Below are 15555 nucleotides of genomic sequence, written 5' to 3'. Positions count from 1 at the left end.
CTTTAGAGACAACAGTTGATGCTATTTCAATCATCGATGGGTTAGAACTTAACATAGGCAAAGCGTGTAGGCAAAGGATATACTATAATTACTCTTAATTAGATACAATAATGGAAGAAGTGTTAGTCCTTCCAAACCACAGAATTATTCTAATCAAATTGTTCCAAATGAAAACATGCTATAAAATTTCCAACTAACGCATTCTATGTTCCTTTGGGCTCCAATTTTTAACTTCAAAACTGCTACCAACACTTGCCCCCAGTCTCCCATTCCTTACTTGAACCCAACTAACGAGTGTCGGAAGCTGGAAGGGAAACACTCTGCAGCGTAACGACTTCCAAACCGGTGCCGCTAAACCGAACTTAATAACTTAATCAGTGGCACAAATTGAGGGGTTACATTTCATGCCCATAATTGTGCGCGCATAGGAATTCGCCAGCGGGCCTACAACATTTGTCAGTTCAGATCTCATCTCCAACTGGTTCTCGGGGGGGTTTATTTTTTTTTCTTAAGTCGAACTGCCCGAGGCCACTTTGCAACCGGCTGATCTCGTGGTGGAGCTTTAATATCCTCCATCGATCTGTTTGTCCAAGCGATTCCCTTTCGCTTCCAAGAGAGTCCCCGACTAAGTCAGCATCAATCCAATTCCTTCTTCGTTAAAGCCTCGGGAGAGAGTGAGAGAGAGTATGTCCAGGCTGCTGCACGTCACGTCAAGTTAATGTCGACGGCACGAGGGAAGCACAACACAGCATGCAGACAAGCAAGCAACCCACCGGAGAGGAATGCATCATGTTCGACCTTCACCAACATTAGTCTCCCTCCCTCCCTTCCTCCCTCTAGCCTCTTTGCCCGGCCCACGGCTTTGGTGTTTCCCCGCGCGACCGATCGACCGACCTAAACGACAAAACCCCTAACGCCTACGCCGAAAGGTGTGCAAGTGTAGGCGGATCTGCTCGCTTATGGCTTCGTGTGTGTATGTGTGTGTGTGTGTGTGTCCATATAAATACTGCATTTATGCTCACGCTGGTGCTGGCGGCGTTATGTTGAGATGCTGAGCACGGGCGCGCGCGCTTTACCATTCCGTCGAGACGCAGGTAAATTGTAAAAACTCGGCCAAACGTTTCTGCGCGACAAGGCCACTGGGAAGGGAAACCCAACAACAAAGCGGGCAATTACAAATTAGCAAGCATCACCGTCCGTACCCCTAACCCACAAAATATGGCTTTCGGGCCACCCGGGCCCAAGAGATCTAGCCGAAGAAATAAACCTTACCTTCGCTAGAGCCTGCTGTTTGATCTGCTTTATTATTACTTTTTTTCACCTTCGCCTAAGTCGAAACAAACGGACCGATTCCCAGCGGGAAACGCGCCGTTATCTGACGTTATTCCCTCGGTCCGAAACCCTTGGGCGACCGTCAAAAGCCGACCGAGCGATTGCTATCGGAGAGCGCCCGGTCCGAGTTCAACAAACACACCGCCAAACGCCAAACTGATTAAGGCTCCGGCTTTTCCACAACAAAACCCGCAAGCACAACTCCTTCCCGAACATTGGCGAAAACATTGGCAAACGAAACTAATAATAAATCCGATCGCCGAAACAATTTCGCAACAATCCCGTACCCGAAACCGATTAGTCTGTTCGATAAAGTTGCGGCAAACACAACAAGCTTGGGAAGGGAAGAAAATCAGTTAATTTGTTGTTTTTCCGGACGATCCACCCCGGTCTACCACAAGTGGGAAAACTACTCTTTCGGTATTTTTTTGTTTTCCAGAACAGGAAAAGACAAAGAAAATGTCCACATACCAAAGGGAGAGAGAAAAAGCAAACATGTACTGAATAAAGTGGTGTCACTACGCTCCGAAAGGACAACTTTCCCGGGTGTCATTTTTCCTGCGGGTGAAGAGGAAAACCGAAAACGACTTCCAAAACAAGAGAGAAAAAACCTACCCCCGGGGGAGGGGGAAAAACTGACAGTGGAAGAAAATTCTAAGGTTGCACACCGACGATATCACACGGGCTTTTCTTTTTACCGTAAACCTCTTTTCCATTCTTTCGTTTCGTTTTTTTCCTCCTCCTCCCCCGTTGGAGTATTCACCCCGGCCGCCCGAAGGTATTCCACAATTTTCCCTTTCGTTTGTTTAACTTGTCCAAATTTCCGTTCATTTTTTTATTGGTCTTCTTTTCGGGCAATAATTTAACCGCTTTCCGAGGGAAAACACACCATTCCGACGAGGGGGAAAATGTAAGAATAACACACAATATACAAATCAACCACGGCCAACCGAAAAAGCAAAATATAAAGGATCATCGACGACAAACGGGATTGCGTGCGGGTGGAAGGGAGGGAGGGAAAAAAGAGTGTGGAAACACGGGTCGCAAAGCGGCGCTCTGACTTCACTTTTCCGTTGCTGCTGCTGCGCCGTTGATGTATAATCCCATAATTTTTCCCCGTAATTCCCATGCCATGTTGGGCCGGGCGAGGTTATTGCTTCATCGTTACCCCGGAATATTTTGTATATCGTCCTGGTGCCTTTTTCGAAGGAGCAACAGCATCCCAACCAGCGCCCCCTTTTGTGTGTGTGTGTCACTGTTTATGAAAGGCTACTCTCTCCCTCTTTCCTTCTCTCATCCGAAGCACAACATTGGAGTGTGGAGAAGCACCCGAAGCATAATAACATCATGAGCTGGGAAAAGGAGGGTGCTGTGGAGGCCATCAGTAAGTGGTGCGTAAGGGGGTGGGGGTAAAGAGGTTTGGGGATTAAAAGAGGCAAAAACAGAAGACACACACTCCGTGGAGAGGAAAGGAGAGAAATTATTTCTACACACACACAATTTTCCTCCCCGCACCCGCTTGGTGGGGCGAACTATTTCTCCACTTTTCATATCAACTTATGAGTGTGTAAGGGGTTTTTCTTCTTACTTTTTTGTTGCGCCCTTTTCGTTGGCTTATGGGTTCCCATCAACCATCCCAATATCGGGCCGCCTTCTTAATGTTTACGACCATGCCAAGAGCAGCAGCAGCAGCATCAGAGCATGGATCACTCGATCTTCCCCCTTCGCGTCCCGGAGTTCTTTTTTTCCCACACACACACACACACACACACCAAACACAACCACTTCCCTTGCGAAGGGATGATGTGCTCGCGTCTCTTCCACTTGTTTGTGACCGCCCCGTCGGCAAACCCGCCCTGCCTGCTGTTGCCCGCTTCGAACTACGGTCGAAGAATTATGCCCCGTCATAAAGTGAAACCAAAAAAAAATGGGAAAAACGGTAGAAAACGCCAAAGTCAAACCAACCAAGACCGAGCCGGAGAGTCAGCGAAAAACAAAACCCACAGAAGAAGGAGAGAGAAAAAAAGAAACAAAAAAAAAAAGGAAAAGATATAAAATCATAAATAGTAATTCAAAATCATCTCTTCCCGTTGGTTTTTTGTTTTCTTCTCCACGTTCCCATACGAGAGAAGATGTTCTCGTTATTGCAGCACTCGTACTAATTTTCCCCCCGCACACTTGGGTTTTCGGGTTTGGAACTTGGGGAACCCGGGACCGCTTCACGCATCCGTGCGTACGAGGGAATTAGTTTTTCACACTTTCCCGGGGAAGCCGCGACGACACCGCCGGGCGTCCCACAGTCGGCTTGCGTTGGAGTGGAGAACCCAAGGAAGAGGGACTCGAGCAACCCGGCGATCAACCCGCCGACGACAGCATACATCAACGCACGGAGAGCTCCGGGACCAGGCGGGCATAAATCAAGGGAAATGTTGGATGAAATACGTTGCCCCTGAAATGGTGGTGTGTGTGCGTCGATCTAATTCAATTTCATGCCCTGTCGTTGATGGGAAACAAAGTACGTCGATAATGATCGCGCGTCGGAATTACGCCACCAGAGAGGGGAGAGGGGACGCACCGAAGGGTGTAAGGAGGGGAGAGGGTTGATTCGATATTAAATCAAATTTGTGGCAAATTAAGTTGGGTTTATAAATTGCTCGTACGCAATGAAAGTTCAGCGTCATTCCAATGGAAAAGGATGAAGAAAAAAAAAGAAATCCCCAACAAATAATTACAAGTTATCCCATTTTAACTCGACATATTAAATTTCGAGAAAATTATAAAAACAATCGCGAAGAAAACCTATAACGACAGCAGATAAATTATCTTACACTCAAAGTACTCGACCATTGGCAAAAGAAGGAAAAAACCCCTGCAAACGAACGAACCCGTGGCAATTATTCGGCGTAAAGCTGTCACCAGCCGCTAATCGCTCCCTTGGGTACTTCGCGTACGCCAAGCCAAGCGGAAACTGCGCGGATTGTTTTCCCTCACTTCGACGCCCGACCATCGAAAACCTCGTTCGCCGATGGATAATCTCCCGGCGAGGAAGTGCGCGGAGTAGAGAGAAGCGAACCAAACATGTCGTACGAATAAATATATCACCAATTTTCAAAGTGACCTCCGCGTTTCCTGACAACGCCGAAGACACACCGGACGACGACGGCTTCCAAATTCCCTCCGCTCCCGGACGAGAGCGAAAGTGTTTTGCGAGGCGGCGATAAATAATGCTCCAAATGGCGAACGCGGAAAGCGACGTCAACTCGTGGAGGGAAGAGAGAACGGGAGATAGGAGAGGAGGTGAGGTAAAAAATGGACAAAGAATTAAAAACCATACATACACACACGCGCAGACGAACAGTTAAAGATCGTGAAATGGGTGATCATCATCGGGCGTGAGGTGTGGAGGAAAAAGAGGGGCTCTCTCTGACCAAACACCCCCTCTCCCTCCTCGGGAAGAACGTCTTCGCGGACTAGACACGGACTAGGCGAAGGAGGCGCGGACACAAACAAAGGAAAGCATGATTTCCAAAAATACAGTCCACAAGAAAAAGCCATAATTTCATTATTTATGTTTTTGATCTCCACCACCACCGCCTCTCGCTCGTCCTCTCCTATCCCGTTTCCAGCGTCGGAGGCAGGGCTATCTATTCGCTTCAATGTTTCCTGAAAGAAGTCTACAATTCAGGCGAAGGAACGTTTTCGGTGCGCTCGCATATGCTCTCGTCTCTCGGCGTAGACGACGCAAAAAAACAAACGGACAAAGCGATCGCGGATCGGTCAATGCGAAGATGTGCCCGTGAGATTTAGAAGAAGGGTGGAGGGAGGGCGGGGGGATGATACAGAATACAGCTTTCCTCCGGTCCACAACCCATCGTCCCGCTTCTAGTCAAACCCATCGCCATCGCCTGGATCGCGATGCTACGCGACGGCGCGGATCATCTTTGAATCTTCGTCTTACTTTTCCGCACGCGTGTGTGTGTGTTTTGGTGTGCTGGTGAGGTTGCTTCCGCGCGTCGCTTCGATGAAACTAGAGTAGCAAGCGTGCGCGCGCCATCCGGTCGACCTCGCCAAACATTGGATCAATAATTAAACGCACGAACGAGCAGCAAGCAAGCAAGCAAACCGGCTCCACGAGAGAACCCGAGAACAAACCGGGCCAGCTTCTTCTCCTGGCCAGCCAAAGCGACGACTTCGACGACGACGACGACGGCGGATCGAGAATCTCGTTTGCCAATGTGGGTGCTGCCCGTGGGGTGGGCATCTCTATCTCGGTCCGATCGTTTCGCTTTCCAAGCAATGGTGGGGCGGTGTACGACCCGATTCCGTGTCGAGTCGAAGAAAGTGAAACTGAAGAACACTCCACGAGCATAAGAGCGATCCCTAACCAGGGGATGGGATGATCCAACCGCCGGCGTGAATGGAGATTGGGGAAGAGATATATTATAATGATGATGATGATCGGTCCCCGTCGTCCCGACAACCTAAACCCATTCCAACCTAAACAACGTGCGGGCATCACACACGAGCGCGAACAAGTTGATTTCGTCGCGATTTCCCGCCGTCCGGTTTGTGCCTTTTGCTCACTCCTCAAACACGAAGTGAAAGAGGTGATGATGTGCCGTTTCCGGAAGGGGGGAGGCAAGGTGAGGGGGATCGGGGAGGGAATAACAACAAACATTAGCAATGGCCACTGGAAAATCAAATGCGATTAGCACCCCGTGCAGCTAAAACGTGCGATCCCTAGCGACATTGGAGTTTGAGGATCTGGAGAGCGTTTCAATTCAAGAAAGTCTTGTCTGTGCCAATCTTGAAGGATTAAAAAGAAATATTCAAGATAGTAAAAGATCAAGCGATACTCCGAACTGAACTTCGTGTGTAGCTTCAAAAATTAAACCGCTTCCTAAGAAAATCATAAGCGTAGTGAAATTCCGCAGTTTTCTCTCAATGCCATCCACAATAAGATTGTCCACAACGGTTGCGAGTGCGCGTGCGCGAGCGCAAACACACAACCGACGCCGGACCGGATATGGATTGACTCATCGTCCCCGGCGCCGCCACCACCTCCACCAGATGTAGACAAAAACGAGGAGTGCCTAGCAAGAAGTAACATCAGCCCCTAAAACCCAACCTCCCCTTGTCAGTTGTAGCCAGCTCGGAAGATACCGCGAGGAATCAAACGGGTTGACTAAGATTAGTAACGGTGTGTTTGTGTCGCGCCTTCAAGGTTGCAGGTGATGAGTCGCCCGATTCAACGCAATCGGGAAGCAATAATCTGAACTTATTGTAATGACGTGCAAGTGGACAACAATCTGCAATATCGGTGGCAACATGAGGTCGCAAAATTCCACGAAATCAAATCAATCGGCGGTTGTAAACCAGATTCGATTTGAATAATGTTGAATGCAAAATGGCGGATTTTTTATTTACAAACATTAACAATAAATAGATTAAATACGAAAGGTTATAACTGTTAGCGGAAAAAGTTGTTTTCTTTTGAGCAAACTTTAGAGGAAAAATTGTTGGAAAATTTTGAAGAAAGGAGCCAAATTTAATTTTAGAAGCAGTATAAAATTTGCAAAATATTTAAAACAATCAGCTTAATTTTGGTTGGAAGTTACTGGTTTGAAATTGATTGAGAAACTTGTGAAAAAGCCTATTTTGAATTAATAGTGAATTGAAATTTTAAATTTTAAAACCGACAGTTTTGTGCACAGATTTCCCCATTTTCATTCCAGCATAACCTTGAAATGACGAACGCAAATGCTAATTAAATAAAACTTGTTGTCATTCTCCGTTTCTACAAAACACCTTCCGAATCGTGTCAAACAAACATTAAATTTACTTTAATTAATACAAAGTACAACGTTCAAACATACACGACAGACGTCCGCATGACGAACCAGGGTACCTCGTCAGATACCGGATCAATTTGTGTCCGACTAGTGATTTCACGCGCCACCGAGACCATCGGAAAATCGGTGGCTCAGTGGTTCGCACGTTGTACTCCGAGATATCGCCCTATCGACGTGTGGTCATACATCGGTGGGGTATCGATCTGTTTTTAAACGATGTGAGACAATTAAAATAATCACCATAATTTGCACAATCGGCCACAGGACTCTCCACGACAACCAGCCGATCAGTGGGCCCCTGGTGTGTGTGTATGTCGGTTGTGTGAAGGTGAAAAATGGTGCACCAAGGTGGTAGCGACCCTTCTCCAACCCGAACCAACCGCCAGCTAACCACACCCTTGGGATAATCTGGAAGATAATTGCCACCCTCAACCCGGCGGAAGAGCGGCGGACACCAAGGTGAATGATTCAAGAAGGCTGGGCAGGGGGTGAAAAGAGAATGGTTAAACGGGTGGTGGGGGGCGCCCAATCGAAGGACAGTTTTGCTTCGGCTTTGATAACAACCCACTGTGTAGCATAATAATATCATGTCGGCAAGTCATCCATCCGACAACGATTCGCACGAGTGTGATAATGGATTGTTTGAGAGAGAGGGTGTGTGTGTGTGGAGTGATGTTGCTGCATCTGAAGCAATTCCAACAACACTTCCTTCGTCCCGTTACCAAACCACTCACCATTCCAAGCGAAATCGATCGGAACTAGTCGATTATCTCTACCAACACCTAACCTAATAGTTGCTAAAAGGCTTGATTCATAGGGACGCGCATGGGACAAATGGGAACACGGGAGAGAGAGAGAAGGGGACCTGACATATTCCCAACCCTTCGTTCCCCCGACTCGGCGTCCCTTATCGATTAGCGAAAGATAACCAATCGAGGGGTCCATCGACCATTCGCTATCGGAGTCGAAGGCCCAGGTGGAGCCCTATTTAGTCATCATCGTCATCATTCGAGCTCGAGGCCAATAAATAAGCCACGAACTTGTCAGGCGACCACAAGTTGCTGTGGGGAAGGGGGTGGTGGGAGCGAAGTTCTTAATTGCAACGACGAAATAAAACAACAACCTCCGAGCCCGTCGTATCTCGGCTCGATAAGGGAAGAATTTCTACAGCCCGGTTTTCCACCGAGTAAATCCGATACCGAAACCGGCCCGTTGGACGGCGACAGGGAAAAGATAATAAATGGACAAAATAGCAAACGGCGGATTAGAAACGAAAATCAGCTACACCAGTGTGCATTACCCTTCCCACCCTCCCAAAGGTACCACCAAACGAGGGCTCCACAACCTCCAGACAACTGAGAAATGATTCACTGTCTCGAAAATCAAGTTCCCCCTGGCACAAGACAAATGGATTGGGGTGGTTTTGGGGCCTCTACTTTGGCAAAAAGTGAAGTAAAAAAATCCGTTCATTCCCTCCCAGCACCATGGGTTAGTTTTCGCTGGGAACAAAACCCCACATCTCTATCCTGCAATTAATAAATTGCATTCCGCCCGATGAAAACCCAACGTCGTCGGTGGAAAATCGGTGACATGGCGCGGGCATAAAACCCTCCAAACCAGCTACCGTTTGGCCACGGTATTTTTTTACCGTACGACGGAGTGGTTGTTCTTGTTTTTCGCCTCGCGGATTTCGGATTTATTGAAACACAAGAATGCCGCCGGTACGAGATCATTAAAGTACCTCCTGTCGCCTGCATTTGGCCGATCGAATGATGGGCTGTGGTTCGGGTTTGGAGATGATGCACGGTGCGATGGGGGAGGGAGGGTGAACACTAGGGGCCCGAGTATAGATAGAGGACCCCTCGATGTAAGCGGCCGCTCTCGACGATAAATCATGCGGTTATGCAGTTTGTTGCAACAGTCTGGACACACACACAAACGGCCGAGAGAGTGTGAGAAGTTAGATTTGTGCAATCGCGTTTATCAATGTTTTTTTTTTTTGGTGCAAAGGGTGGGCAGGGGGACTTGAGTGGGAGGATGGGGTGGTGGCGGGACTGGACACATAATCGGGCATTCGATTAATCGCGGACGGACTTCCTCGGTCTGCCTTTTCATCGTAGTCCTCTCTCGAAAGCCATTAATCTGGGCACACACACACGCACACACACACTCCCGTGGTGCCTCGGTTTGTTAACCTCTTCCCGCTGAGGACCCACGACCATTATCTTGGGCGTCTGGATTGTCTAACAGATAGAGATACGCGCCCCGCGATAGGATAGGGGCGTTGAGATGTTTCTATTGCCTTCCGCCGACCCGCCAATTTCCTTCGTAATTCGATTACCGCGACGTTGTTTCTCCCCACTTATCAAAATAAAATTAAATGGAGCGAGGGAAACTCACATATCCACTTTGGGGAAAGATAACCGGGGTGGTGGTGTCGACGGACGAGGACTCCAAATTGAAGTAGATTAAGTAGAGAGTCCCTCAAAATCGAACCCGAACCCGCAAGGGAAAGAAACCCGGGAGGGGAAAATCAAGGATGTCTGTGGACTGCACACCCTTCCGACGAAGGAGGGCAAGGTTTGGGGTGGGGCAAGATCGTTGCGAAATCAGTACACGATCGTGTATGCATCTGAGACGTCCAGTGTGCGTATGTGACAAGTACCATTTATAATTGTCCCATAAATAAAATACGGCGATCATGGGTAAGACACAACGGCAACATTACGGCCATTAGCAAAACACCAATGCTCCGGGAGGGGGGGGGGGGGGGGGGGGGGGGGGTTGGGTTTCCCAATGGGTTTCGTTGCACTTCTTATATTAACCACCCCGGGGGAAGCAAGATCATCTAGCTCCACGCTCGCTGGACAAGGACATGAATTATTATTATTATTCGCACTCACACAGCCCCCTATCTAATCGAAACCCCGTTTGTTGCTGGTGGTGTTTTCATTCCGCAGCTAATGGCGGTTCCGAGGTGCTGACCAACTTCGGAACAACGGGAAACAAATCGTCCACAAAAGCGTCCGTCCGATGGTAAGTTACAGGACTTGTTTTTGTCGAACCGTTGGAGGCCACCAGAGCATGGGGCAAGCATTTCTCCCGGCGCTTATCACGGTATCATAACGCACCAGTAACCTATGATTCATGGCTCGAAACCCGGAAACCCGGGGGGGACCAGCGTACATTGTGTAATAAAAGATAGCGAGCGCATAACTAACTGGACCCCTTTTTAATTAATTTGTACACTGGCTGGGTTGAGGAAGTACTCGAGGCTCAAGGAAGAACCAAAGATGGGAAAATGTAAACTTTCCATATCCAAACGGGATGGCCATCTTTTTCGTCCATCGGCGCTTCTCAGCGAACCGTGACTTCTCTCTCTGGGGAATATGCAAAGAGTTCTTCTCTTGCTCCTCTCGGTTTGCAGTTTGCAATGTCTGGGGGACTTTTTGCTTTCCGGTCTTTCTAAGAAAACGTCTTCCAGCTCGCCAATCCAAAGGCTGCTGCTCTTGGGCACCGAAGAAGGCGGCCAACCAGAAGAAGGAGGCTGTGTGTTGCGGTTGCCTCGACTCTCACTTTTTGACAGTTTCGATTGCTTTATGATGTTCCGTGTGGCGGCGGCGGCTCGACTCTTCTTCTTGGGGATGCTCCTCACCCGCCGGGGGAGTGAGGGAGTGTAATGCCATTCACAAGTCGCATTTCTTTTTTACATGCCCAGCCCAGACAACATAGTCCACGATGACATGCGGCTATGGGGCTGAAGCATTTGGCAGCAGCCTGTGACTAAGGATGATTTGGTAAGGGAAGACGGACAGAGGGAAAAAAACGAAATAATGTTTGGAGGTAAGAAGCATTATGTTGTTCGGCTTATTTAACGCATGGATGAGCATTTTCAAGAAAGTGAGCCGAATCATCCGTTTATTGTATTAGAACCAATGAAGCAAAACCGAATCTTGTAGATTTTGGGCAATCACATCAAAAACCAATGCGACACAAAAGTCAGGGCTTGGTCTAACCATCTTTTTACTTTTAAACACTTAGAGGAGTAGAACTGAACGTTTATCGGCCATGAAACATATCTTTTAATATGGTAAAAAGATATTGGACGCATTTTCCTGCAACATTAGCAGAGAGATTCCGATCGATCGTGTAATTTTCCGTATAGCTACAATCCAAGCCAGCTATGGCAGCAGTGAAGGCCGGAGCAATCGCTATTGAGCAACAAAGTTTGCATCCATTTGCACCACCATAACAAAGTAACCCCGCGGAAAGCAGTGGGAAAGGCGAACGCGGAAATGTTCGACCTGCTGGCTCGCGATTACTTCTCCGTTTGCCATTTGTTTTGTGTGCTCTGTGCTTGGCATGGCGGGCGTTTGAGACGGGAGAAGTAGAATGTCTTTTATTCGGGCGTCGTCATCGTATCAGCTTTTCTTGATGCATTTCTGTTTTTGCTTTTGCTCTGCGTGCAAGTGTTACTAGTTGGTCAATATTGTCCAGCTTTTTCCCACTGCAACCCTGACGCCAACGCGGTGTACCTTTGAAAGGCGTGCAAGTGTGCCAAAAATCAACAAAAACAAGCGAACCAACCAAAATATTTATAAAAAGATTTGACATGAAAGGGAGCCCTTTTTTCTCTCGTCGAAGGTGTGTTTTCGACGCGTTTCTTTTGCTGCTGCGAAGGTGTCTCCATCATTCGGACGTGCGAATGTAGTGGTGTCAACCGGTTGATGCTGCGAGTGTGTTTGTGTTTTTCTCCCTCGAAACGGTTGAACCGGTCATCACAAAGTTGCACTTCGTGTTCGCTAACCGGTTACAGGTCATCTAGTCCTTCGGGCAAACGGTTATTTTGTTGCTCGACTAGACGAGAAGAAATGACGCACGACGATGGAAGAAGAAGAAACGCGTGGCGCGGGGGGGAGGGAGGCACACGCACGCGCGTTACGCCTGCAAAGCACTTACCAGGCGGCTGCTTGTTGGCTATTTTATTAAAACAGTTCTGGAACACCTCGTACAGATGGAAATGTTCATCGTCGCTCGTGGCCATTTTGATATCGTTCGCGAGTTGTTGAGTTCGAAGAAGATGCGAGCACTTTCTTTTCTGCAACTACACAACACAGCGCACCAGCTCGTGGGCCCTGCTTCCTGCTCTGCCCGAACGTCGCGCGCTGTACCCAGGACACTACACAATATATTAGCACGATAGCACAATATATGCGCTATATTAGCACACACAAACGCACACGGCCCCACACTTTTACACACTTTGCAACAACATAGCACACTGCTTGGTTTAGTTGTTATTTTACGTGGAAGCGAATAACATCCCAATCAACACGTAGTCGGCCGAGCGAAACTTGTTTAACGAAATTAAAATTTTACGATGCAAACTGGCCTGGGAAAGACTGTACCATCGTTACAAACATCATTCCACCACTCTTGACCAGTGCCGTACCGATCTTCGCAACCCTGCGGGCTTCACAACCGATTATGGCCAGAATTCGTCAATCGCTGCACTTTCCGCCTGCCTTTCACTTGCACTTGGAACAAAATTAGTTAACACAAAGATGCCAACCAAGCCAGCAGCCGAAGGGGTAGCTCCTGAGCTACCGATATCGTCGACCGTCCTCCTCGAAGGCTATTTGACAACTGAATGTCGGAAGCAGCGAAATGTCACTTGGGAGCCAAATATTTACCTACTGTCCGAGGTAGTGTTGGCAGAATCGGGATTCGGATTCGATGATTCGCTCCTTCGACGGATTCAATTCAATTCTGTCTCATTTGACAGATTCGAATCAATTTTCATCTCGGTTGACAAAAAATCAAATTTTTACAGCTGTCATGTAATTACAGCAAGTTATTCCAAGGCAGATTGCTGGGACTCTTGCTCGAACTACATGATAGCAGCAAAAATTTAAATTTCTGTCAACCGGGATTTGTTTGGGGTTTGATTCAGATTTCTGATTTGTTTTATTAGAACTCGATATGACTCGATTCCGACACGAAATGAGTCGAATTAGTCAATATCCGAGTCGATGTAAAGACGAGATTGAATTCAGTTTTCCCGAATCGAAAACTGGATAGAATGGATTGGCGTGGATTGAGTTTTTCACGCGATTTAACTTGGGGTAGAACGTTGATTATTTGAGGAATTCTACAACTTCGTACGCAAGTACCAAAACCTGAGGTACATTGATACATTTACATTGATTGATTTACATGGTCCAGCGATTGTGTGGTAAGGCGATTGGTAGTAATTCAGATTTAGGGATTCTTGTTCCTAGGAGGGATTCGGTTTTCCCACCTCTAGCCCAAGGTAAGTTTGCAATGTCAATGTGAACCCATAGGTTCGTTCCAAATAATTTAACCGAGGGATAGGAAATGTGAAATAAAAATTCAAATGATCAGCGAACGAATGTTAAAATGTAAATGAAACTGAAATGTAAAGATAAAATGCGAACGTGCAATTGAATCGTTTGATTTAGTCAGACCGTCATCCGTCAATCTAACTTAGATGTAGGAATCCGAAATTGTGGTTTTCAATCCGAATAACTTTATCTAACTTTCTTTAAATTTAAAAAGTGACAAACACTAAGGATCGAATCTCGAGTCTGGCACCCTCCGGTATTACGAACGGCTGACCACCGATCTATAATATACCGTCTTTCAGTCACACAAACTCTCTTCGGAGAGAGGCCTTGTCCCACTAGGGGATGTCGTGCCATATAAAAAAAACACTAAGGAATTGCATTTCCTAAAAATTGGCTTGTTTTGGAGAACCGACCCCAAAGCTGATCATGTCAAAGATGATCAAAGATAATCTCATCAATTACATTCCGATACTGAGCGAATCATGCGAATCAAAAATTACATTCGAATACTGAGTAAACCACGAACTGTAATTTTGAATGAAAAACACGAAAGCGCCATCTGCTAGCAAAAATTACTCAAAATCCAAGGTACTTTCATATAGAAGGTGAGTTCTGCTCATTTTGACAAACGAATGAACGGAATTTGACAATCCAAAGTCAATTTGAAAATGGTCTGCAGCAGCTTTATTTTTGCCTGCGGTTTCAGTTGTTCTGGCGACCTCGAACGGAGCGGTCTAGTTCGTTCCGATTACAGCGCATAATTTACCCGTAGCCCCGCTCGATCCTCAGGTGTTCAAGGTGAATATCATAAAGTGAAACATGGACAACCAAATGATTTAAGAATTTTGTTTGCTTCCGGAAGTGATACAAAATATTAAAAACCACAAAAATCCCCCTCAGACAAATGGGTGCAAAGTGCGATATGTGAGATAAGCGTCCAACGGACGGAAGCATTGTTTTATAACCCAAACTCGTCACTGTCCCAAGTTCGTCACTGTGGTGTTCAAGTGCAGTTGCACACTGGTGTGAATGTGTGTTGTGAAACGATATTGCTTTTCTATGATAGCAAAACGGCGACTGGTTTTGCGCATCTGTCGAGACGATCTCACGTGTCCACAAACAATCGAATGCGTGTGGGGTTTCCGCGACCCGCCCCAGAACGACGCATCTCAAGCACAACGCGCAACCCCCCACGCCCACCCCCTAGGCATCGTCAAGTGCGCCTTCCACAAATGTCACACAAGCAACAGTGTTGAGTTTCGGTGCTTGCGTGGTATCCACGGTTCCACGCGTTTTTCATGTGCCGGGGGAAACATGTTCTCGGTTACTTAGAAAAGGCAACAAGACGTGTCCGCCGAACCTGGTCGCATGTGGACGCGTTTTGAATGTGGTCAAAAATGATGTACTAATAATAAGAAAATCCGCTCGACGTGTATTTGTGCAATGAAATCGCGAATGGTGGCGTCGAACGACACCGCGATCCGCGTTCCTTCGTTGCTGCGTTAGCATCTTGCGCGAGAAGAAGAGGCAAACCCGTGTGTGAAACGGTGGCGAAGAATGCAAAGATCGTCGGAGCACGCCTTCCGAGAAAGGGAATATTCAAATTAACCTGAAGTTGTGCAATGAATGAAGAAGAAAAATTGCATGGGTCAGCAAAACTTGACATCATGAAGTACCAATTGGAAGTGATTTTTAAATGGAATTTTGGTAGCACCTACTTTAAAATCAAACATTGTCGAACCTAACGGTAGATCGTGCAAATCAATCACTCCAGAAAACGTGGTATGGTTTTGAATCATAGACAGCGGTTGTGACGTCATACGACGTTGACTTCAAAGATCCTATGTTGTTGAGTTCAGTTTACCGTTGGGAATGATAATTTTTGCTAACCGGTTTTTGGCAGTCATTGGCATCTCGATCGAGTTCAATGTTTCACCGTTCATAGCGCCGAAAAATGTTTCGTTCATGTATGTTCCGAATCTAACATTTCCAGCGCGATTTAC

The 15555-nt window shown here is 47.1% G+C and overlaps 1 protein-coding gene across 4 annotated transcripts in view; it reads right to left on the bottom strand.

Annotated features, from left to right (window-relative positions):
- LOC131267363 (protein daughterless) overlaps window positions 1-12809 on the bottom strand; it is a 58803-nt gene extending 45994 nt beyond the window's left edge. For all 4 annotated transcript variants that reach the window (XM_058270224.1, XM_058270226.1, XM_058270227.1 and 1 more), the window contains exon 1: window positions 12144-12809. In XM_058270224.1, coding sequence (XP_058126207.1) covers window positions 12144-12228 — 85 coding nt within the window. In that variant the 5' untranslated portion in view covers window positions 12229-12809. The remainder of the gene's footprint in view (window positions 1-12143) is intronic.
- Between the last annotated feature and the right edge of the window lie 2746 nt (window positions 12810-15555).

The sequence above is a fragment of the Anopheles coustani genome, chromosome 2 (genome assembly GCF_943734705.1).
Source record: "Anopheles coustani chromosome 2, idAnoCousDA_361_x.2, whole genome shotgun sequence".
Classification (NCBI taxonomy): domain Eukaryota; kingdom Metazoa; phylum Arthropoda; class Insecta; order Diptera; family Culicidae; genus Anopheles; species Anopheles coustani.
Note: the sequence above shows the minus strand (reverse complement) of the source record. Positions and strands in the feature narration are given on the sequence as shown.